The sequence below is a fragment of the Squalius cephalus genome (assembly GCF_949319135.1).
Source record: "Squalius cephalus genome assembly, chromosome: 21".
Taxonomy (NCBI): Eukaryota; Metazoa; Chordata; class Actinopteri; order Cypriniformes; family Leuciscidae; genus Squalius; species Squalius cephalus.
Window position 1 is genome coordinate 6681731 of NC_137142.1, and position 24158 is coordinate 6705888.

The 24158-nt window shown below is 39.6% G+C and overlaps 1 protein-coding gene across 7 annotated transcripts in view; it reads left to right on the plus strand.

Moving 5' to 3' along the window:
- Positions 1-335: 335 nt before the first annotated feature.
- The window catches only part of meis1b (Meis homeobox 1 b), a 63620-nt gene continuing 39797 nt past the window's right edge, over positions 336-24158 (plus strand). For 5 of the 7 annotated variants that reach the window (XR_013819537.1, XM_079855383.1, XM_079855380.1 and 2 more), the window contains exons 1-7: positions 336-984; positions 2279-2499; positions 3759-3900; positions 4141-4191; positions 4629-4679; positions 5601-5747; positions 14644-14755. Coding sequence is in view for 6 of the 7 variants with exons in the window: in XM_079855383.1 (XP_079711509.1) it covers positions 973-984; positions 2279-2499; positions 3759-3900; positions 4141-4191; positions 4629-4679; positions 5601-5747; positions 14644-14755 (736 nt within the window). In the remaining variant the exon portion in view is untranslated. The remainder of the gene's footprint in view (positions 985-2278; positions 2500-3758; positions 3901-4140; positions 4192-4628; positions 4680-5600; positions 5748-14643; positions 14756-24158) is intronic. The other 2 variants (XM_079855385.1, XM_079855381.1) reach the window with 1 other exon arrangement.

Here is a 24158-nt window from a genome sequence, read left to right on the forward strand (position 1 = left end):
AAATCATAACTGATAATAAACATAAGCAGCGTCGAGAGTAACCTGATGATGTGAAAGAGTCCACGCTCCCCTAATAGTCACTGCCTTCATGTAAACACGTACATGACTTTATATATCGTGCGTTTTGGCATGAATTGTGAACGCAGTGCCGTCGACCAAAAAGCACAACGCGGTCTGTACATGTTATTATATCTCGGCTCATGCTGAATCGTGGTAGTGGTCTGCGCTTTCCTGCGTCCCACACATTTCACCCCCCTGCTTTGGCTGGAACTTGATGTGGCCCATCGCATTGTGCAAGACGCGACCTGTTATGGCCACCACTACTTCCGGGTTTCTGCAGTCTGGTCCAGATTCAGCTGCTGAGCCGCGTTCAACACACACTCATTGTACACAAACGGGGAAAGGCAGCTCGCAGCATCGATCGTGGCTCCTTTAAGAAAAACTAAGCCAGAATTATCAGCCCACCTCCTCTTGTTCTCATTTAGAAGCTATTGCATAAAAAATCAACTCAGGAGCCGAGAGTGATCAAAGAAACGAGAGCGAGCTTCATTTTTGTGCATTTGAGTAGTATTCTCGTTAGGGGTGCTAACCAGTGGAAGCGCGCAGAGGATCATCATTCATTCAGCACTTTGACAAGCTCGCGTTTGATTGATTGACAGCCGGAGTGGCAGAAAGCCATGAGATGCGCTAGTTTTGTTTGAGGGGCTGTTTTCATACTGCTTTGGAAAAGAAGATTTCGCTCGATCCTTGTCGCTGTCCAGGGGAAAGAAAGCGAAGGGGACTTATCGCCGAACGCGCCTGGCTGAACTTGTGGTGAAGGACTGGCTTCATCGCTCGCTTGAAAGAGGCGTTTGGATTTTTTAGGGGGAAAACATATCCCGCATTTGGAATTTGCGTCTTTATTTCCCATTCACCCTGGCCTGATAGGGGATATATTTTTGATTAAAGGAAGACGAGGGAGTGTGGAGGGCGATGGCGCAGAGGGTACGTATCCCGAAAAGTTTCTTCGACTCCGTATTGCTGAAAGCAGTTGGAAATACTGAGACGTGGCCGATGACAGTCTCGCAGTCAAACTTTCTCTTCTTTTGCCTGCCAGCTTTTCTTTTTTTCTCTCTTTTTTTACATCGCTCACTTGCGTGCATGTCTCTTTTGGGACACTGAAACAATTTAGGAAAAAAATATGATACTCTCTAATTACGTTTGACAGGGAGCAATTCCTAATTTTTGAACTATACTTTTACTAAACGCACTCTCCAAAAGGCCAAATTATTTAAAGCTTTTAAACTATTTGAATAGTTCAACTTTCATAACTAAAACTTAGCATAATACATGCTATGATGACACACTGTGCAGGAATATTAATAGGGAGCAAATTCAACCGAGCTGTATTTTTTTTAAAACAATATTCTATATGATAACATTCACTTTCAAACAGCAGTACAATGAAGCAGTTGTGCGCTTGAACTTGTAAAGTTGGCCACTTTTTCCTTTGCATTTGTAATCAAATGTAAACAATCACAAAGTAGATTTCATCGCAACCATCCGACCTTTTGCTTTGGATGGAGGAACTACAACAGCACCCTGCTGTCCTGCTTACACCTCTGTAGATTTAGGATTCAAATGTGTCATGTTCTCATCATCACACTTTCCTATATTACAATATCACGACACTTATAATTATTACGATAAATTATCAATGTCACTGTTTTAAATAAACGAATCAAATATTCAATTAAACTGGAAGGTTCGAATGACCAACGTACATTTGTGTTTAATCAGACTAATCTTAATAGTGCTAATATAATGCATTTAGTTTGACAACAATATAATACATAGTTATTACATGCAAATGGCATTACCTGTTACTCGAGCTACACTTGTGAAAATATAAAATGCACATAAAAAGTGATATTTTTGTGATGATCTCATTAAAGCTGTATCTCAGTACTTCATGTGAATGTGTCCGACGCTACATTCTAAGTCTGCCTGTTTATTAAAAATCACATGATAGCTTTTGCAATCAATAAATGGCGTTTTTTTTTGCGCATAGTGTTAGAAGCACGAGATAGTCTGAATGTACAGTTTGATGTATTTAAGTATCTTGTAATACCAGAACAACGTGTTTTCATTTCGCATAATATTTTTTTTTTTTTAGTCCGAGAACATCCGATGTAGCTGCCGTTTATATTTTCTTTTAGTGTAGTTTTTCTATTTATGCATTCTGTAAGAGATTAAAGTGACAACATGGGAATGTTGCCCTTCGTGTGTGTGTGTGCAGTACGAAGATATACCCCACTATGGGATGGACGGAGTAGGAATCCCGAGCACGATGTACGGGGACCCGCACGCTGCCAGATCCATGCAGGCTGTTCACCTGAACCACGGGCCCCAGCTCCACTCCCACCAGTACCCGCACACAGCCCACACCAACGCCATGCCGCCCAGCATGGGCTCATCCGTCAATGACGCTCTAAAAAGAGATAAAGACTCCATTTACGGGTACGTGGAGATAGCCAAGACATATATTTTATGATGAAGTTTGCCCATAACACATTATTCCACCCGTAATAGTTTCTGTAAAACATATTGAGAACTTGAGGCGCCATGATTGTTTAGTTTTTGTTTTTCTAAAAGTTTTCCTCCTTACTTTTGGATTAGTTCATCCTTTTAAAAACATGTTTTACTGTTTATTTTGCATTTCTTTTTGTGACATGTTTTTGTTGTTGTTTTAAATTTCTTACTTATGTTTAGGTTTAATCTTCAATATTTAAGTCGATAAATATTGCATTTAAAAAACCGGGTAGCACTTTATTTTACAGTCCTGTTCCCCATGTACATACTATGTACTTATTATAGTATTTACAATACATTAGTAATAACTCAGCACTAACCCTTAACCTACCCCTAAACCTAACCTTAACCCATGTAGTTATCTTATATTACCCAGAACTTTTTTTTTTTTTTTTAAGTAGCTAATGTAAAATAAAGTGCAACCAAAATTGTTGCGGATAAAACATCGATGTGTGTGTTATAGGCTTGAACTTTTTAATTGTTAACATCAGGCCTGTTTATTTGTTAAATGGATAAAATACATATTTTGGACAGATGCGCACAGAAGTGATTCCTATACTATAAACACTCCTAAAAAACAGTAAAGGATTTTTTTTCTCATGCACATGTTCTGGTAATAATATGTGCAAATATGTTCGGAGTGTATCCAAAAGCGCCTAGCATACAAAAGCTGCTTGAGCATAATAGTTCTCGTCACAGTGCTGTATATTAATATGGTTGCCGTTCGAACCAGCAATTTATACGCATTCAGTAACAAGCTATAGAACTTCCTCTCATTCATTATGGATTAGATACGACCCTAAACATTTACTCCAGATATAGGCCCACTATTTGAACCACGTTCAACTGCATGCTTGGCCTAGACTCAACGCGAGCATTTGAGGTTCTCTAACCTTGTAGTCCACTGTTTATATTGATAATACGTTCAGCAAACCAGTTTACATTTGACACAGTATTATGCACAACTAATAAGCTCGTTATAACGCAAGTCACATGAAAATGAATCGACATAAACACTTTCACCATACTATCGTGGCGCAGTGGTCCTCAAGCAGTTTTGTTTGCTGACATAAATTAAATGAGTTAAAATGCGTTCTTATACAATGAGAAGGAGTTGTGAAGTGTTATAAAGTGTCGTGTGTTAATCCAGAGCTTCCCCCGCAGTGACCTGTGTGTTTTTATTCCAGGCACCCTCTGTTCCCACTTCTAGCACTGATTTTTGAGAAATGTGAATTAGCCACTTGCACACCTAGAGAGCCCGGTGTGGCTGGAGGCGATGTGTGTTCATCAGAGTCTTTCAATGAAGATATAGCAGTGTTCGCAAAACAGGTCAGAAACTGTTTTATTGCGCAAAAAAAAAAAAAAGAAGAAAGTTTTTGCATGTTTTAATGTGTAGGTGATGTACTGTCTGTAACTTTAAAGCATACCATCATAATACTTTATATTAATTTTACATTAATAAACACATGAGCTAATCAATGTATTTAAATTTAATTTGCGGGTTTTTTTTTTAAATGAACGTATTTTTTTCCTCACAATTTTAAATTATTTACATGCATATCGTCTCAGATCCGAGCAGAAAAGCCGCTATTTTCATCAAACCCTGAGCTGGATAATTTGGTGAGTAAATTATTATTATTATTTTGTATTTGCCTGCAAGAGTTTTAAACTTGTATTAAATATTCAGAAAGTTTTGTTGATTTCTTCATAGCATTGCTAATTGTTATGGATAACTACTGTTTTTTTTTTTTTTTTGGTAAGGGTTGAATTTAAATACAATTTATTTCTTAGCATTGAAGCGTATGTTGATGGAGGACACACACCCCCCTCGTTACAGCATGGATTAAAGTGATAATGTATTCATAAATGTAGTATAATCTGACTTTAATTGCCATGCATTGCTTAGATGGTAATCTCATGTCGTGAATGAGTGAATTGAATCCTAAATGTCATAAATCACTTAATTGTGTAACTATCGTTTGTAATTGTCCTGGGCCTGTTGATTCCGTCACCTTTAAAGTGAACCCCTTTTTTCTTCATTTGTTCATTTCCCCCAGATGATACAAGCCATTCAAGTTTTACGGTTTCATCTTTTGGAGCTCGAAAAGGTAATCAAAGTTTCCCCCAACTGGCCAGTCCTCTCTTCAAACCTATGGGCCTCATCTGCATAAATGTATTTTTCCTGGTCTGTTGTAATTAGTGTCAAAATCAATCACGCTGCCTATTTCTCCTCCGAGTTTAATTACAATGCAACCTGCTTCCACGGCCACAGATATTCCAGAGCAGTAATTTCAGTGTTTCTCTGCTTGTTGTGCCACCTAACGGTGTTCAGTTCATTTATTAGGCCTATATGATTATATGATATGATAAAGTCGACCATGTTGATTATCAGCGGTTGTTATCAGCGATCCAATTTGGAGGAATTTTATCAACACCTGTTTCCACGACGAAAGTGAGCCTATCAAGTGATTTATCGCCAAACCATATAGTTTTACAGTATTGAATACACATAAGAACCATTGGCTCCAAGTCTCCAGATATTTGCATGAGCCTCTGGGGTTATGTGTGCTGAGATAACGCGGCAAAGCGACATTTTGAGCATTCAGCCATAAATGAAGAATTCTCCTCTCGCCACTGAATGTCATCCACCATATTATTCCCTTGTAAAGAGGTGGTAATGAAATAACTGGACGAAATTAAACAGTTTACCTTAAATGTCAGTCAAGCAGGCCATCTCTCTAATGGCCACAACCCCGGGAGCAGATGAATTTAACACGGGTGTTGAATACGGTGTTGCCCGTGAGTCGTCTTGTCAGTGTCAATTTTCTGCGATATCTCTATTTTGCGAGAGAGTAAAGTTATTTCCCATTCTGCATGCGTCTGATAGCTATCAGAGAAGGCCATTGGGAGAGGTTTACCATGTCAATAGGAGTTCTGGATGCACTTGTCAACTCGTTGTGATGACCCTTTGTGATTTTTTTTTTTTTTTTTTTTTTACCCCACCTCCCTGCTTCCTTTTGTATCTATAGGTACATGAACTTTGTGACAATTTCTGTCATCGGTACATCAGCTGTTTGAAAGGAAAGATGCCCATCGACTTGGTTATAGACGACAGAGAAGGAGGATCAAAATCAGACAGTGAAGAAATTACAAGATCATCGGGGCCACTTGATCAGGTACGTGGAGGAGTCCATTTCTTTCCCGGCCATTCAGATCGTCTTTTGGGTCACTTTCTCTGCTCGGCGTTATTTGCATACGATTAAGGCTTTTAAATTCCATCGGATTGAAAAATTTGGAATAATGTGGCCCATTATTGCTTCATTACGGTTTGATCCCGGAACTGACCCGAGGAGATTAGCTCGTGAAAGCATTGCCATAAACTTGACCTGTTTCTTGTCGATTTTAATTTAGTCCTTTCCCTCTTCTTTTCTCTCGTCTGCCTTTTTTTTTTTAATCAAACCAAATGCTTAGGCTATCTATTGTATATTACGGAAATATTACGAAGCTAATGGAGACATAGCTATAGTAGACATTTTGAGATTTGGTGCTTTGGTTTTCTGCTGTTGTTCACGCTTCATTAGTTGCCTTGTCAGTGTTTTTCCTCAGACAAGAGCGCGCATTTGCTCAGAGTTCTACTCTCAGCGCTTTGAATAGCATAAGCTGCGCGCGTTCATGTTTGAGCAGTAGCTACTGTGCCATACAGTACTCTGTGTGTTTTATAGGAAAATCTATATGGAATTCTGTGTCTCTGTGCTTTTTTAATATGCGCCAGTTTCTGCGGGTGGATTCTTTGATGTTTCTTGAACTTTAAGCACTTTAAATTAAACTTTTACGTGTCCGTTGCTTTTAGCGCAACACGTCGATAATATTTATTTAAAATATAGGCTACCTATTTTGTTAATTAATAAAATGAGTCCTGGGAGGGGCAATTGTTTAAAAAAAAGTGGCTATATTAAGGGGATTAGTGGATTCGCCAGCATAAAAAGTAATGAAGCGATTAGGCTAAATAATTTAAATCCGTCATCTTCCATATGGCTGAGTGGTCGAATAAAGCATCGAGCAGTTTTATCTTTCCAATGAGTGCCACCAGCTTTTATATGAGAAAGAGAAAACCCTGTTCCATTCATTACTAAACAAGGCTTTAATAAAACGACCTCTGGTTCTATCTCGGCTGTAGTAATGATTATGTTAATGAGCAGATCTGTGCGGATAATGCATCTAATTCAACGGCATGCATTAAATAGCATGATGTCAATTGTGTTTATAACTCTTTTGACAAAACTCTATGCATGTGTCAATTTTCTGACTTTTGAGCAGAGATGAATCTAAGCGATAGAAATAAATTAGGCTGAAGACCCCTGGGTATGCAGGTATATAACTTGATAAGAGCAATTTATGCTTTGCTCGAGGGCACGAATTCAGATCTTTAATTGACTTTAAGATGAAGACGTGTCCTATATATTTTTTTCTTGATGACGTCTAACGTCTAAATATTAGGGCTTGTATTAGATGTTTACATCTTTCCTGAAAGTCTGATTCCCCAATGTAAACTGTCCAACTTTTCAAAAGTTTGCTAATGCGAGGTAGAATCTGTTTTGTTTTATTATGAATCCACATAAAGCCGCTGGTTAGGATTGTAGTCTACTGCTTAAAATTAGATAGAGTGCTTTAAAACTTAAATGTATTTTTTTTAAAAAAATAAGTTGGTAACACTTTACAATAAGGTTCATTAGTTAACAAGTTAATGTATTAACTTACATGAACTAACCATGAGCAATTGTTATTGTATTTGTTCATCTTTGTTAACGTCAGTTTGTAAAAATACAGCTGTTCATTGTTTGTTTATGTTAGTTTACTGTTCATGTTAACAAGATTTTAATAAAGTATTAGTAAATGTTGAAATTAACATTAACAAAGATTAATAAATGCTGAATAAGTGCAGTTCATTAGTTCATGCTAACTGATACGTTAACTAATTAACCTTACTGTAAAGTGTTACCAATACGTTTAAGAATAAGATAACTGGATGCGTAGTGAGCGATCTCTGTGCAGTTTTTGGTCAACAGTGTTAAAGTTAACTTCATCGAGTATTTGACCCTAGGTCCTATATGTATTTTACATTTTTTCTTCTTTTTTTTGGGTACAGTCTGAGCTTGCTAGGCGGTGACATCCCTAACGAATTTGCGTCGCTCATGCATTATCTCGTTCCATATGTATTTTTAATATATGCCCTCGGGCATAAAGTTGAATTGGACTGGAAAAAAAAATCTCCTTTGTGCAAATTCTCAACAATGTTAACAAGAGGGAGAGAGGCGGTTCATTTATTCAAAGGCCAATTTATTCCAGCAGGAATACTGCAGCATAAGAAAATCTGAAATATACATAGAATTGATTAAACTCTGTGGTCCAGCGCTGTTCTGTGTTTTCGTCCTCCGTGCACTGAAGCATCGTATCAATAATGTCTCAACTCCAGCTTAGCATTGTTTTGCAAGTATCGTGTGAAGAGAAGGAGGGCACAGCTCAGGGGTGAAAAAGTCAGAGTCTCTCTCTCTCTCTCTCTCTCTCTCTCTCTCTCTCTCTCTCTCTCTCTCTCTCTCTCTCTCGAACTGGTGAATGCGGCTCAGCCAGTTTGGATCACGTTGTTTTCCTCGTAGGCTATATTGCGCTGATAAACGCGGCCATATGAGCCTCAGGTGCCGTATGAGCGGAGCCGGGACTAGTTAACTACTAGTTAACCCCTTCAGTGCGGTCTTCAATCTGGAGGATCCTGTTCAGTAGATCCTGCTTCCACTTTATATTATATATGTGTATAATTACCACATTAATGAAGAAAAAAAAAAAAAAAAAAAAAGACGTTTTTTTACATAGGTCTAGAGTAAATAAATGTAGTATTAAGTCGTATATTATTTAAACAATTTGACACACACACACACACACACTTTTTTTTCAAACTATGTTTCTCTATTACTGATCTGATCACAGGCTTGATCAACCTTCAAGTGTATTTTAGTATAATGAGTTATAGACTGATTTATGACAATTGTTGCACTGAAAAGAATTATATGATCAATAAGTTATGACAACATATGTTTTTTACATTGCTTGAACTCATCAAAATAAGTTAAGCAATTTTCAACTTTTTTTATGAGTTAGCCTATGCAAGATTCAACAAATTTTTGTTTAGTCAGTTTAACGTATTTTAAGTTAAAATGACTTAAACATCCAAATTAAGCCAGCAACTTTTTATTTTTTACAGTGTGGAGAAAGTTTCATTTTTTTTCTAAACCAGGTTCAACAGGTTCATCAATTATCTTGAAACTTATAAAATGAAATAGTTTGTTTCTGAATTCAAATAATGAAATACTGATTTGATTGGTAAAAAAAAAAAAAAAAAAAAGTAACTTAAATGGAAAAATTCTTAATTCTCTAAAATGCTTTGTGTGATGACAATGACAACAGTATAGACATGCAGTGACTTTTTTAAAAATAAAATACTAAATTAACTAAGATTATAAATTAACTGAAATTATTAGATTAATTTAGGAAATAGTGCAAAGTTGACATTAACACTTTTTATGCATTAATTATCAAGTTAAAATGTCTGTGTAGACATTTTTTTCCAACAATTAAACCTTTAAAAAAGAACTTACAAAAGCAACAATAAAAGTATAAAGCTATAATAATGTAAACCTTAAAACTGACTTGGGTAAAACTATGATAGACTTGTTGCAAAACAAGAATGATTTTGGTTTCTTTTTTCTTTTCTTTTCTACCTTGGGGACAGAAAAGTTATTCCAGTTGAAGAATCACCCATACATTACTTTTTCCTCTCTCTCATTTGTTACAATTATTACTATGTTATAGAAAAAGTGAAATTAGTCATGACTGATTGATTTTGATACAACCATTTATCAACTAATAGATTTAGTGGCGTCAGAGTAATGACTTTATCTTTAGTTTCGGCATGTTTATTGCCTTCTTGTGCCTCAGCTGGAAGCAGGATCGTTTGTTTTCCGATTGGCCGGCTCATGGTAACTTGTGTGTGACGTATTTGCTCCGTGCTGACGCTCTTTTCCACGGGCTGCAGCGTTTGCACAGTTGTCTTTAATTGCAGAGAGGCATTGCCATTTGCTAATGAACTCAATGCCATGAAAACCTCCGCAGTGCTTAGACTTCAGTACTCGAGGGCTCTTTAGATTATTCCATGCGGCCTGAAGAGGGGTTGAAATAATTGAAATGCTGAATAGTTTCTCTGTTTGCAGTTTCCTTGCTGTTTTGTCCAGGGCCAATTTAAAAACTAGGGGTGTTATTACAGAGTATTAGCTATGTTATTGATGAATTGCATAGAGGCCACCCAGAAGTTGTCCCATTTTTGTGCTTAATAATTTGTGCTTGAAAATGTAGTTTTGCACAATTTCATATAAGCTCAGCTTTTAGTGAATGAGAACATAGGACTTTCCCTGTCATGAGAGATTCCTTCGGTTGCTGTTTTATCCTCACTGTCGAATGTGTCACTTGTGCTCAAGCAAACATCTTTTCACACTTTTGGATAAGAGCTGAGTGCGCAAAATCTGTTTTTATTCACTCTTTTGATAGCACACTAGTTGGGCAATGTTAAAATCGAATCATTCTGTTTGTTGAAGTAATGAGAAGGTGAGATCCCTCGTTCTTTATCTGGACAAATGTTGGCTGCTTTCAACGATTCAACAAGTGATATAAAGAGCAAACGTGACTCTTTTACCCTTTGAAAAAGTGGCATGGGGAAATGATAGAAATGTGTTTGATTAGTTCAATTGAAAACAGGCATTACGCATCGAGTTAACTGCTCTTTTTAAAGATGTGCTGATGAGATATATGAATTAGCCCTGTTCATATTTATATATACTATTCATAAACATATAATGTTGCTTCATGCTAAGTGTAACTTTCTGTCTAAATTAAATACTTTAGAGTTGTTTCCATAGTTAAACTTCTTTGCAGTTATTCCATCGTTTTTTTGAGAAATGAAGCTTGAGGATTCCACTCCAAAGTCTTTCAGCCAGTTTTGTAATTAAAGGAGATGTGTGATTATCCAGTAGTGCCATTAAGGGCGACTTTTCTGGTTTTGAAACGAGATCTCACCCACAGGCCATTTGAAGAGATTTCGCTTTCTCTGTAGACCAAAAGTCCCTCCTCCCCGATTTCGCTCCATTTTGCTTTGTAAGATTTGTTAAAGGGAGGTGTTTGGGGGAATTGGTCTGTTCTAGCGTTCACCCTCCCTTTTTTTGTTTCTGTGCATGTCATTACCACATCCATTCATTTAAGAAGCCCTGATGCTTTTCTGCAGAGTTGAACCGACAGCCACGTGGTCTGTTATCAACATCGAGGATCTCAGCCTTATCAACAAGCCAGGGTAAACAAATAAACAAGTGTCCTGAACAGATTTAGTTTCTGGTTGCAATCCACTGGGCAAAGCTCATGTGTGAACCTTGTGCTTCCCAAGTATTTCCCAGCAGAGCTTGAGTATTTTAGTGAGCTTGTTCAAGTGTCTTTGCTAATCTGGTTTGATGAGGCATATAAAACTCTCTCTCTCTCTCTCTCTCTCTCTCTCTCTCTCTCTCTCTCTCTCTCTCTCTCTCTCTCTCTCTCTCTCTCTCTCTCTCTCTCTCTCTCTCTCTCTCTCTCTCTCTCTCTATCTCTCTCTCTCTCTGTCCGTTTTGTTGTGCTATCTAGATAAAGCCAGGAACCAAAAATAGCCTAGTACAATGTGACACTGGTGAGTCTGTGTTAAAAAAAAAAGAGAGAGTGAGAGAGCAGTCACTGTGGCATGAAATTGTAAACATATACTGTTTATGAGTTTTCTTTCCCCTGTGAAGTCTACAGTAACCTGAAACATTTTTCTTTATTATTATAAATGAATTGGAAGCCCAATATTCTTTGCATGAGTGCGTGTATAATGTGCAGAGAAAGAGAGCTTCCATCTAAGACCCAACACAATGAAAATGCAATGAATTGGAATGCCTCACCGATCATAGCAGAATCAGAATTTCCAGCAAGGAAAATCTTTTCATGGCGAATTAAGTGGTGGAGGAAGAAAATGGTAATGAAAAAAAAGAAAAAAGGAAAGGCACAGATGACAAACGCTTCTCCCTGGGCTACGCACTGCAGCTTTAAGAACTTTAGCTAAAGCTATGCAGAATAGAATGTGGAAAATTGAATTTACTAAACAATTAAGCATTGAATTAATCTACATCCTGCACCGGAGAGAGAGAATGACACGAGGAGGGAGAGAGAAAAGGAGCAAGGGAAGAGAAAACGTGGAGGGGGAAGGGATGAAGCCCCCCCCACCACCACCACCACCAAAAAAAAAAAAAAAAAAAAAAAAAAAGCACTGAATAAATTGTAGCTAGCTCATTAGAGGGACAGTGAATATATCAAGTGTGTTGTTGTGTGCAGCAGGACAGGCACTCATCTCTCCTGTAACCATCTGCATCCACACCGCCTCCACCCGCTGTTCATTCTGGCCCACATATTTACTCCTTCTCTCATGCGCCTGTGCGGTTTCCTCCGGGTGTCTGCTCGACGGTGGACTGCTCTGCGTTTTTTTATATTATTAATTAGCTGTTAGATCTGTGGTGGACAAGATTGTCGGGGCAGTTATAAATAGACTGGAGTGCACCCTGGAGATGTCACTCACCCTCGGCCGAGACCCTCCCCCATTCCCATGGGGCCGAGCGACAGCCTCCCACAAGCCCCGCTGCTCTTTTGTTCAATTACAGTTAATGCAATAGTTTGCTATTTTCTCCGTTCTAATTATATTTTCAAGTGGGATTTGTTGTGCGTAAAAAACATCCTTTTACGTGTGGGGACTCTAGGGTTCTCGGTCTCCAGGGTGCTGTACCATTCTTTTCCACAAAGCTCTGAATAAACAAGTTCCCTCCATTTTTTTCTCTCTCTCTCGTTTTCTCTTTTACAAAGAGTTGTAGAAACTGGCAATTTCAGTTTTAACTGTTTGCTCCCTGGGCATGTGTTCTAGATTACCTCTTACGGCATACTTTTGGTATGCTGCAGAATACATCTCTTTTTTTTTTTTTTTTTTTTGTGACTGTTTCTGGACATTTTTTAAAAATATATCTAGAACGGCTGGCACTATTTTGCCTCACAAGTTTTTAGGAGACTTTCAGTTTGGTTCCATTTTTTTTATTTATTTTTTTTTATTCAATATTTACCAAGAAATCTTTTGTTTGGTTTTCATTCTAAGAGTACAGTATAAATAAAAGAGATCAATATTTACATGTTTAGTTACTTCAGGAGTGTAGTTATAAAATCAACAGAGCTAAAACGTTCCATTTTCCAAACTGCTTTATACATTTATGTTTGTTATGTTTACATTTAGACATAATTATGAATGATGAAACATTTGGGTAACACTTTATTTTAAGGTGATAGACATGTACTTATTATAGTAAAAGCAGTAAATTATGCGGTAACACTCTACTTAAAGCCTTTGTCTATAATGTATTATAAAAGTATTCATAATGTACATCATAATGCATTATATCTTTTCATAAATAATTGTAACCAAAGTTAAAATGCATTATACTATTCACAGATTCCTTGTTACATCTGATACTGGTTATTTGTCGAGTTTTAATGCATTATACTTTCTAATGGTGTATTATAATGCATTATAACTGTGGTTACAATTATTCATGAGACCATACAATGCATCATAAGATTCATTACAAGGCATAATTAATGCATTAAAATACTTTTCTAATGGATTATAGGATTTAAGTAAAGTGTTACCAATTATGCATGTACAGTAACTAACCCTAAACCAAACTCTAACCCTAACCGTAACTCTATAGTAAGTACATGCAGTTAATTAATATTACTTAGTACTTATTTGTGTAAGTACGAATCATGTAGTAATATGTGAGTGCACAACTCTTCTCAGATTTCCACAAAAAGTAAAAGTTCTAAAGTCATTCCTATTTAATATTTTGTCTATTTTGATTATACTTTCAGCTTTCAGTAAGAATACACCATTCTTAACTATGTTTAGCACATTATTCCATGTTTAAATCCAAAGAACTGAATATTCACCATAAAAAAAAAAAAGGTCTAAAGATTTTCTGTGCCTGCTATTGAGCATTATCATCTCTGATGCTCATATTTTCCTCCCACACTAATGTTACTTTTGTGGAGGCACCCTGTGATAAGAGGCAACATCTGTTTTGTTCTATAGTACAAGTAGGCCCTGCATGGGGCTGAGTGTGTGCAGGCCTCGGCTCGCCATTGTTCCGTCCACTTCTCTTTATCCCCATGTCTGCTCCATTTGCCACATACCATCCGCCCAACAGCTGACACTTTCTCTCTATTATACACCTAAGCTTAATTGTCAATAGGATTTCTATATTTTTTTCCTCCTCCTCTTCCCAACTTCAAGGAGAATGGCCCTTATTTGATTTCATTTTGATTCGCTAGGCCAGCGACAAGCGAACAGCCTCACACTCACACACACACACACACACACACATATACCCTCCCTCGCTCTGGGATATAAGAGATGAGTGACTGGCTCTTCTTGTATTCAGAGTTAGCCAGTTCATGTGTATGGACAGGCATACACATCATAGCTGCTATTGCTAATTCTTCTTTCATTGTTTTTATTTTTTGTTTCTGGATTATGGATATTCTGTCTTGGGTAATACAACTTTTTTTTACTTACAATTTAAATCTGTTAATTAAAATAGTGCTGTATTTTTATTTAATTTTTACAGTACCTCCCTTCTGTTTTGCTACATTCTGCTACATTGTTTGTGTGAGTCTAAGGAAGCCAGTGGCTGTGTGGCGTCAGTGCTCAGTGACTGGGTTTGGTCCATAAGTCTTGTAACCTTTTGCCGATTGAAGTTTTGTGTGAGGTTGTAGGGACTGATATAAAAGGATGAAAAACAACAAAATGAGGAACATCTGATAAAGCCAGCTGTCTTTGTAACATGGGACTGTAGCGTGTGCATGTTTTCCTGTGATCTGATGCCTGATTGTGCGTCTTACTCTATGTCTCTCTCTCTCTCCCTTTCCTCACAGACCTCATGGAACAGAGACCATGATGATACAGCTTCTACACGCTCCGGGGGCACACCGGGACCATCCAGCGGAGGACACACATCGCACAGTGGGGACAACAGCAGCGAACAAGGTAAAGTTCTGAGTCATCCTTTGATGCATATGTAAGGGATAAGGTACAGTCACCCCACCATCATCATAAAATAAACCTTGACAGTGTCATCAGGACTGTAAAGTAGTACAGAGTAAGTAGCAGAGTCGGGTAGAAAATATGGGATAGCGATCAGTTGTATAGTTTGCACAATACTTGATCGCAGCATGCCCGTGATTGACCAATCAGAGTCAAGTATTCCAGAGAGCAGTGTAAAAAGTATGTTTCTATGAAAGTGTCAGTATCTGACTATGCAGATGTGTCTAGCTTACCATCTTAAGCCAAGCTTGTGTATGTAGAGAGCAGGAGAGAGTTAAAGCAGATGTTTAGGCCGTTGCTGGCCGGTGATGTGGCGTAGGTCCATCAGCTGGTTGTGATAAGACTGCATTAATGAACCTTCCTCTGGGCCCATCTGGGCAGGGGGTCTGAAGAAAGACGCTGGTGATGACAGTCTAACAAAAGGGATTTTACACTGATGAAGCTTTATATTTTCTGTTAAACCCCAGTCCAAGATTTTTGAATTTTTCAAAGAGAAAAGATAAATTCTCACAAAACAATCTTGGATATCTCTTGGTAGAATTTCCCTCTTAAAGGAATGAAAGCCAACTTCACTCACTTCATGTCATGTCTGTAAAATTCAAACTGTAAACAAAGTCATCAGATGTTCGGCATGGTGATTGGTTAGTTGTGTGGTTTTCGCCAATGAGAACTGGCGTAGGAGGTGCCGAGTGGAGGAGGGTTTCAAACAAACTGTAGGCAAAAAGCAACTTCATTTATTATTGAAAGGGATGTCAAGGCAGCAGTTTGAGGGCTGCACAGCCAGCAGGCAAAGCAGGATGAGAGCAGAAAGGACCACATTATGTTCCAGATGACTGAGCAACGATTTATTTACCAGCGCCGGTTTTCCCCCTCCACAGAGAGGGAGAGCAATAAGAGAGAGGCCGGCCCGGCCGAGTTGGTCAGATGGCCGATGACTAATGGCCGGTTGCTCGCCACACTCTGATTGGATGCCTTAATGAGCACATTTTGTGCCGAGTTTGGGCTCCTGCCTACGGTGACCTTTGCTCTTTATTGACCAAAGTGACACGTCATTTTTCACATACTTCCAATTATCGTCAGGCTTTTAATGTCCACCCCCCTCCTTCGTCCCCTCATGTTCCCTCACCCCAGTGTTTTGGATGAGTGTTTGTTGTGTCGTGCGCTAGCAGGAAGGGCCGCTGTGAGGCTGAGCTATGAACCTGGATGTATGCTGAGTTTGTTCAGCGTGAACAAATGACCCGAACACTTCAGCCCCTTCGGCCTTATTCACGCCAGTGGAGGTTTAGTGGAAGTATTATGTTAATGTGGGTTAATTGCTGATTGTGTAAAGCAGTGGTGCTATCCGCATTAGCATGTTCTGTAAGGAGTGACTTCATAATCCCAATAAGACCATTGCTGTTAGCCAAGAAACTCATGCCAATATGTCCCCAACTGGCCCCTTCTCTCAGTCTCAGACTTTCTCCTGAGATTGTTTCTTTCCATGTGCTTACACTTATAATTAGCTTTAACAAGTTATCTACCTTATAAATATCTATAAGAAAGAGTCTCGTTGCTACTGCATATTACCTGCATCTTTCAAATAAAAAAACCAGAGTGAAAGAAATGAGAAAGACTCTTATGCAATAAAAGCATCATAACAAACGGTCATAAACTTTCCAACAGCAAAGGAACATGCATAACATAGTACATCTGTAACCCATCTACATAGAGATTGGCACCATAGCTGATGGTTCTAGTGGCTGCCATCCACACCATGTTTTCCATACCGCACCTAAATAGCATCTTAGTACGACTGAGGACAGCATTTTCCTTGTTCATGATTCTGTGCCCTTCAAAGTGCGAGTGTTCCCCTTTAAGGGGGGAGAATAAAGCCCGCTCCTCCCTCACTGCACTCACAGAAACTTTCTTAGCGGAGTCCAGCAGAGACTCAGTCCAGCCCATCTCTAATTAGACCCCATATATTAGCGTAGCATGCTCGTATGCACCCGCCTTTGTTTAACAGCCGTCCTCTCGGGGGACATCTTCTGGAATTGTATCTTGAAGCCATCTTTTCTGAGCATCCACCCTCAGTGGGTAAAAAGAAAACAAATCATTATTATGGACTGTCGAGTATTGCTCACTCTGGACTCTTGGCAAGACCAGCGCCCACCCAGATTAAAAGGGACACCCTTGGGCTGCATTGAGAACGAAGGCGATATGAACCCCTACCAAAAAAGGGAAGGGCGCGTGGAAAATGACATGCTCTCACATACGCAGAGATCATGCTGAGTGTTTTGAAAGGCTTTGGGTTTCTCTGCCTCATCAAAGGGTCTGGGAACAAGGTGATGACTACAGGAGTCAGATATGTATCAGCAATTACCAGGACCCATTTGCGAAAGGCCCCATGTGTGCCAAGTCAAATAGTTCCTGTGAGGCTCTTGTTATTGTCTGCATAAATTTACATGCAGAGCCATGGACTCCAAAACTGTACTGCGGTAAGACTGTGGGAGCCAGTCAGAACTCAAGTGGGTTACTCAAAGCGAGTTATGAAGTTCATTTACTTGACCAAACTCGACTGGAATGTCTATTGACGAATGCGACCATTCAGGTGTGGTGTAAACAGGTCAATGTACAGTAAAAACCCACTGAAACGGCCTAAGATGTGTGAAAATTTTGGAATGTACTTTTTACAAAAAATACAGGTCAATGAACAGTACTGTAAACGTTACGTGGACTCATTTGATGCTATTACTTAAAAGGTGCAGCTAAACTTCATGCATCAAACTAATCATTACTTTGCTAGATTGATTGTGGTGAGTGCTGTTGTCATCATTGACTTAATGTTCAGTTTGCTACCGGCCTGTGTGAAGGTCAGTCTGAGCGAGAGCTCTCATTGGCTCCTGGCCACCATCTCTGCTCTGTGATTGGCTGACATCTGAGACTGACCAGCAGACATGGCCTCTGACAGGATGCCAGCGAACCTCTGAGGCTGGATCCGCCCACCGAGCCCCCGCCTCACGTGTTTGTCAAAGTCACCCGTTAATTGCAACGATTGTCCAGCAGACTGGAAGAACCCTGCCCCTTTCTCTCTCGCTCTTTCTTTCGGTCTCTGAGTGCCGCCTGCATGCCTTTGCATTTCTCATGTGCTATTTTCAGTGCTCTCCTCAATTGCTGAGTGCACTACAATGCTGATCACTTTCCTTTTTGATTTTACAGCAGGGTCCTGGCTTTGTTTATCTCAGTCACTTTGAGCTGTTAGGAGGACGCTTCTCCATTCGCTCGCTGTCTGGATGCCCTTGCTCTTTGACTTTGTTTTTTTGCTTTAATCGAGCCTGGTGTGTGCGAATGTTGTGCTTCAAAGAGCGATAGGAGCTCTATGTTGTCATTCAGGTGTAGTCAGTCAGCAGTTGTTCCTGCCTCACTAGATTCTTCTCTGTGCATGCAAAAGTGCTACACACAGGAGGGGGAGGCTGATCGCTCTATGCTCTCTCCGTGTATCAGTGGCAGCACGTTGGTGGGGTAATCTGGTTAAATCAGAGGCATAATGGCTGATAAAAGGTGTGCGGTTTTTATAGTGCAGGGATCTAAGACCGGCACCGGGCGGCCCGAGCAGCCCCTGCTGTTTTTCTCTCTCATTCACATCACACATCACACATCACATCATACACACCCACAGAAGGAGCAGAGAAGAAAGAAAGAGAGGGAAAGGCATAGAGAAAGCAAGGGATCACAGGAAAAAGAGTAAGGTACCAATTCCAGTAAGTGCAGGTAAGCATTTGGGAATGCACATGCTTGACAAGAAGTATGAAATCAAAGAACCATTTTTATTCCACACAATGCACCATGTTCTCTCTTCCAAGCCGCTTTGCATGATGCGCTTTTGAATTTCACATTGGCTGAATTTTGCCATTACAAAAAAGTCATGGAGATGCTAGCCGGTGTCAGCGAGGGGCACGAACGGAGGTGTCCTCTGGGAAGGATAGCGTGTGGAACTTAGGGGAATCTGAATCACTGGCGTGTTTATGACCCCACTGAATCTCAGTGGTGATGGCACAACCAACAATCTACCACTTGATTCTCCGAAAATGATCAGCACCAATGGCTTTATGGCCCTACTCCTGATAAGACTGTATGTACGCACAGCAGTCCCATGGTGAAAAAAGGGGAAACGCCACTGGTTCCCACACCAAGGGACAGTTTGCCTTTGGGATTAGGGTGATGTCCTCTGTCATGTGGGAAAAAGGAGAGTGAAAAGTGAGAAAGTGCAAGCAAACAACCCCCCCCCCCTCCTTTTCCCCATATATCAGCTGTTTCTTCTGCTTTCCTAATCATTGCCTTTAACTAGCTTTCATAGTCTGATTGAGCACCTTGTCTCTGGGCAGATAATACTCATAAAGCTGGTATATAAAGTGTCACTGTTGTGTTTGCTCTTCTGTTTGCTCTGGGATTTAACTACTGCTGAAGTACTTCTTTTATCCCCCCACCCATGACCATGTGAACTCTGGGAGATGGATGACTAAAGTGCTACTGATATCCTTGTCTTCCTCTATCTACTCCTCTTCCTCTGAGCTTTCTCTGATATAAGAGTTTGGTTCAATGTGGTAATGTTGCATCTCTTTTTGTTGTAAAGACTCACGTCATCCTCTTAAAGTTTTTGTTTTTGTTTTTTGTGCCTCTAGTGGTACCAAACAGAATTTAAATTGTTTAAGCAACCCAACATCGTCTCAACCAATGGTGTGGGGCGGAACTACTTGTTTATTCGAGAAATGGAAGAAAGGGGAGCGTTTGAAACATGTTTGAAAGCCATCATTATTTTTGCAATTCGCTTTGGTACCACTAGTAGTGCAGAAATTCCACACTTCGCCTTTAAGGGTGTTTTGCCCTAGGGAGAAGGAGTTTCGGGTTGGAGTCATTTGCTATGTGATGTTCAGTTTTAGTGGGAAGCAGATGTAAATTTAGATCAAATGCTATAATTGTGGTGTGTTAATGATGTAGACACTTTTCATCTGTCTCCATGTGTACAGGAAGTCCTTCTAAACCATCCCTCTTTTTCTTGCCAAAACCAGATTTTTGGTGTTTGCTGAATATTCCCTTCACAGCCACTCACTGTCATTATCGCTCATCTGCTTGTACATTCTCAAAACTTGAAATTAAAATTCTCTTTTATGATGTTCTGGTCAGCAACATTACTGCAAGATCATATCAACTGTAGAATTATTGGTCATCAGTAGAATACTGATAATTGATCACTGAAATAGCTAGTGGAAAAGTGCTCTTTTTCGGATATCCGCTTCATTCATAGTTGATTCGTCAGATGCAGGGTCACTGTTGAGAGGGGTCATGTTTTTTTTTTTTTTGTTGCACAATTTCTGTTCCTTTTCCTGATCTGCTGCTAATGGCTGGGAAACCCCATTGCTCCATTCAAAAAATCCCCACGCCATGCCCCGTCATCTGATCTGTGCTGTAGAGGTTCATGTGAATTTGGCAAATCAGCGCAGCTCATCACTGACGTGTCACAATGCATTAGGTCTGCTTTAGAAGACCTGAGTGAACATTACTCAGCACGGCCCGGGAGGAGCAGTGCAAACCCACTGAGTGTCTATCAGATACGCTGTATCCAAGTTTTTAGGAAAGAGCTGATATCGTCCAGTGAGATATGCTATCACTGTTTGGTTCGCCTGATAAAGAGGGCAGGAAGGCCAGAGCAGGGAGGCAAAAAGGAAGGGAAAGGAAGGGAGGGATGGAGGGGGATGTTGGGAAGAGAGTTTGAGGAACAGTGAGTGACAGTAAACAAACAGGCTTTAACTCTTTGTTCATTAATCAGATGCTCTTGTGTGGCTGTGTCACATGCACTCGCCTTAGTTTATTTAGGCCTTTGATAAAGAGATTAGCAATCTCTTTTCGGGTTATCCTCAGCCAAAAAGACGTCTCTTGTTGACGATACTCTTTACAATATCCCCATTGACCTGTAGGAGCTATTCTAGTCAACCACGATGAGCGCCTGATATATTGTTTCCGAATAAAATTTGATTAAAAATATAAATCTTTTTGCAGCCATTGCAGGAAAAAACATTATCCCAGCAGGATAATCCTCCCGTGATCTGTAGGGATGTACATTCTTTCTCTAAGCAGGAGGCCAGTCTTTTTATTAGCGGTATCACAGTGGGTTTGAGTCCAGCTTAAAGCCACAAACAGTATTGTGCTAATTTTAGCCTCCAAAGAGGATGAGGATGAGTAGCCTGCTGCTAGTTTGCCATATGCTGCCCTACCGATAATACTGCATGAGGAATATTTTCCTGCCGATAGTGACTGGGACTGTTCATGTGAGGTCCTGGGACTGTTACAAAGACTTGTGAGCTGTCCAGAAGAGATATGACGAGGTGATGCTTGGTAGCAGGTCAAAATGTTCTTCCTGATAGACCAAACTGTACTCTCTGATTGTCAGTTTTTTCTTCCATATGTCTTTCTCCTCATATTTATTGACATTTTCCAGAGCCTTTTTTGGTATGTCCATTGCTGTATTCCTTGACATGTTAATTTACCTATATGAATAACAATGTATTGTCCACCACTTGTATTGTATTTCATTTTGATACGTCAGAACTTCAATCGCAAAGACCTTTAATGCATGAATCCCAACAAAGAACGAAGGAATTTACCATCCCTTTTTGGAGACACCCCAGAAAGTCAATTTCATGCGAGCAAACACCACCGAAGCTCCATATTTGGGGAATTTGGCTTCCCTTGCACTGTGTGCTAAAGCTATTTGACCTTTGTATTTGTCACCAGAGACTTCTCACAGAGAGGGATTATTTGCTGGGGTGCTGGAGTTTTGGAGTGGCAGTGGACGAAGGTGTGTGCAGATGGAGGCCGGTGCAAAAAGCACCAGGGGGAGGGCTGTGTTAACAACGGGCCGAAAGCTTGACCCAGGACTGACCCTTACTAAACAATCCTCTCCCAGAGCCTAGCCCTAGTCTTTTGACATGGATACCTGCTGAAGGGATTTAGGGGTAAAGATAAAGACCTCCTCAAGCGTTTCTTTTTTTAAGATTTAAGGAGTGAAAGAGAGATAACAAACAAACAAAAGTTGTATGCTTTTAGAGGGTGTGTATGTGTATGGAGAGAGGGTGTGTTTGCTTAATGTGTGCTTGAGAGAGAGTGAATGCATGTGTGTGCGAGCATGCGTGCACTTTTTTTTCCTTTTTTTTTGTGCAAGCCGTAACCCGATCACCAGCAATGCCCTGGGAGCCCGATTGAGTCAAAGAATGGCAGGAACCAGAAAGATTCCCAGCTTGATAACCTAAAAAATGTCCAAAAAATTCCTCAGAGCTGTCCCTGCTCTTTGTGAATATATGTGTAAGTGCGTGTGTGTTTGTGGTCTCAATAGAGGACTGCACAGCCTGTAATGGTATCGCCCACGTCCAGCCGCCCCTGATCTGTTGCTGTCAGGAAGCAGACGTTCAGCCCAGCTCTGTTTCCGTCACTTCCAGCCCTGAGCCTTATCTCCCTATTTCACCATAAGCTGATAGAACTACAATTCCCCCACATTCCCTCTGCTCCACTTCCTGTGGCCTCAGCATGTCTGACAGGGGTGAATTCGAGGCCTTCGTTAGACTGCAGTAAATATAGGCATAACGGATCTGTCACTTTGAGTGAAGAACAGCTTATTAAAGAAATGCCTCCTGATGTTACAGTTCATCCTAGAATGACTTGATTTTTCCTATGTCTTTATTCTTAAAAAATGAATATTAATTCTTAATAGATTAATATTCTTAATCTTTCCTATGTCCTTATTTTTCACAACCAAGGGTCAAGGTTTGGCTGTCAGCATGGCTGTCTCCATTGAGCTGCTTAACATTTTTGTGGAATCAATGATACCATTCAAACATTTTGTGGCAATATTTAAAAAAAAAGAGAAAATTTTATATATTTGTATTCATCAAGGATGCATTAAATTGATCAAAATTGACAAAATATTTATATTTAATAAATGCTTTAATAAACATAATAAATCAATTTAATAAATGCTTCATTCAAATAATCCTTAAGAAAGTCAAGCCAAGTCACCTTTATTGGATTGGATCAAAGCAGCTACACAGTGATAACATGAAAATAATACAACAAAGTTTGTTTCTAGAAGAAAATTGCGTCATCGTCCACCTGAAGTAAGGCAGATCAATAATATTGTTGAATATTAAATGTCCCCAACTAAGCAAGCTAAAAGCCAAGGCGACAGAGGCAAGGAACCAAAACTCCATCAGGAGACAGAATGGAGAAAAAAACCTTGGGATAACCCAGGCTAACATTAGCGTAGATGCCATTCTTCTTATGATGTAACGAGTACATCGGGTGTTATAGGACGTGTCCCCGGTTCCGGCTGACCTAATCTATGCAGCCTAATAATCATTTAACTGATATGAATAATAGAAATGTATAATGTTCTATGTGAATGCCAGGTCAAAGAGATGCGTTTTTAGTCTAGATTTAGGCCTTGTCCACACGGACACGGGTATTTTTATAACCATTACTTTTTTTACGCGGTTCGGCCGTTCGTCCACACAGAAACGCAGTATCAGGTCACTGAAACCGAACATTTTTGAAAACCCCTGCCAGGGTGAGGATTTTCAGAAACGCCGGTTGCAGTGTTGTCGTGTAGACAGTAAAACCGGGGTTTTGCTTCTGATTCAGGCTTCTGATTGGCCAACGTGGCTTTACGATTAGGGTTATATCGCCGCCTGCTGGTGTGGCATGCTCTTGACAGCGCTTGAAAGCGTGTTTTTGCGTTTTCATGTAGGCGGAGATTTCTTTTAAATCGAGCAGGTGTGGACGGGATTTTTTTTAAAACGCAGGAGGAAAAACTCTGGTTATAAAAATACCCGTGTCCGTGTGGACTAGGCCTTAAACTGACAGAGTGTGTCTGCTTCCCGGACAATGTTAGGAAGACTGTTCCAAAGTTTAGGTGCTAAATAGGAAAATGATCTACCGCCAGCAGTCGATCGTGATATTCTAGGTATTATCAACTGGCCAGAATTTTGAGAACTAACTGGTCCGCATTTTTCATTGAAAGCATATGTCGTAATTTAGATATATTTTTAAGATGGAAGAATGCGGTTTTACAGATGCTAGAAATGTGACTTTGAAATGAAAGATTGGTATCAAAGAGCACACCCAGGTTCCTAACCGATGACGAAGATTTGACAGAGCAGCCATTAATTATCAGCACAACTGTTTAAACATTTTAAACATTGATAATAATAATAATAATAATAATAATAATAATTTGAATACATTTGAAAATATATTAAAATAGAACACAGTTCTTTTAATTTATAATAATATTTCGCAAAATTACTGTTTTTACTGTGTT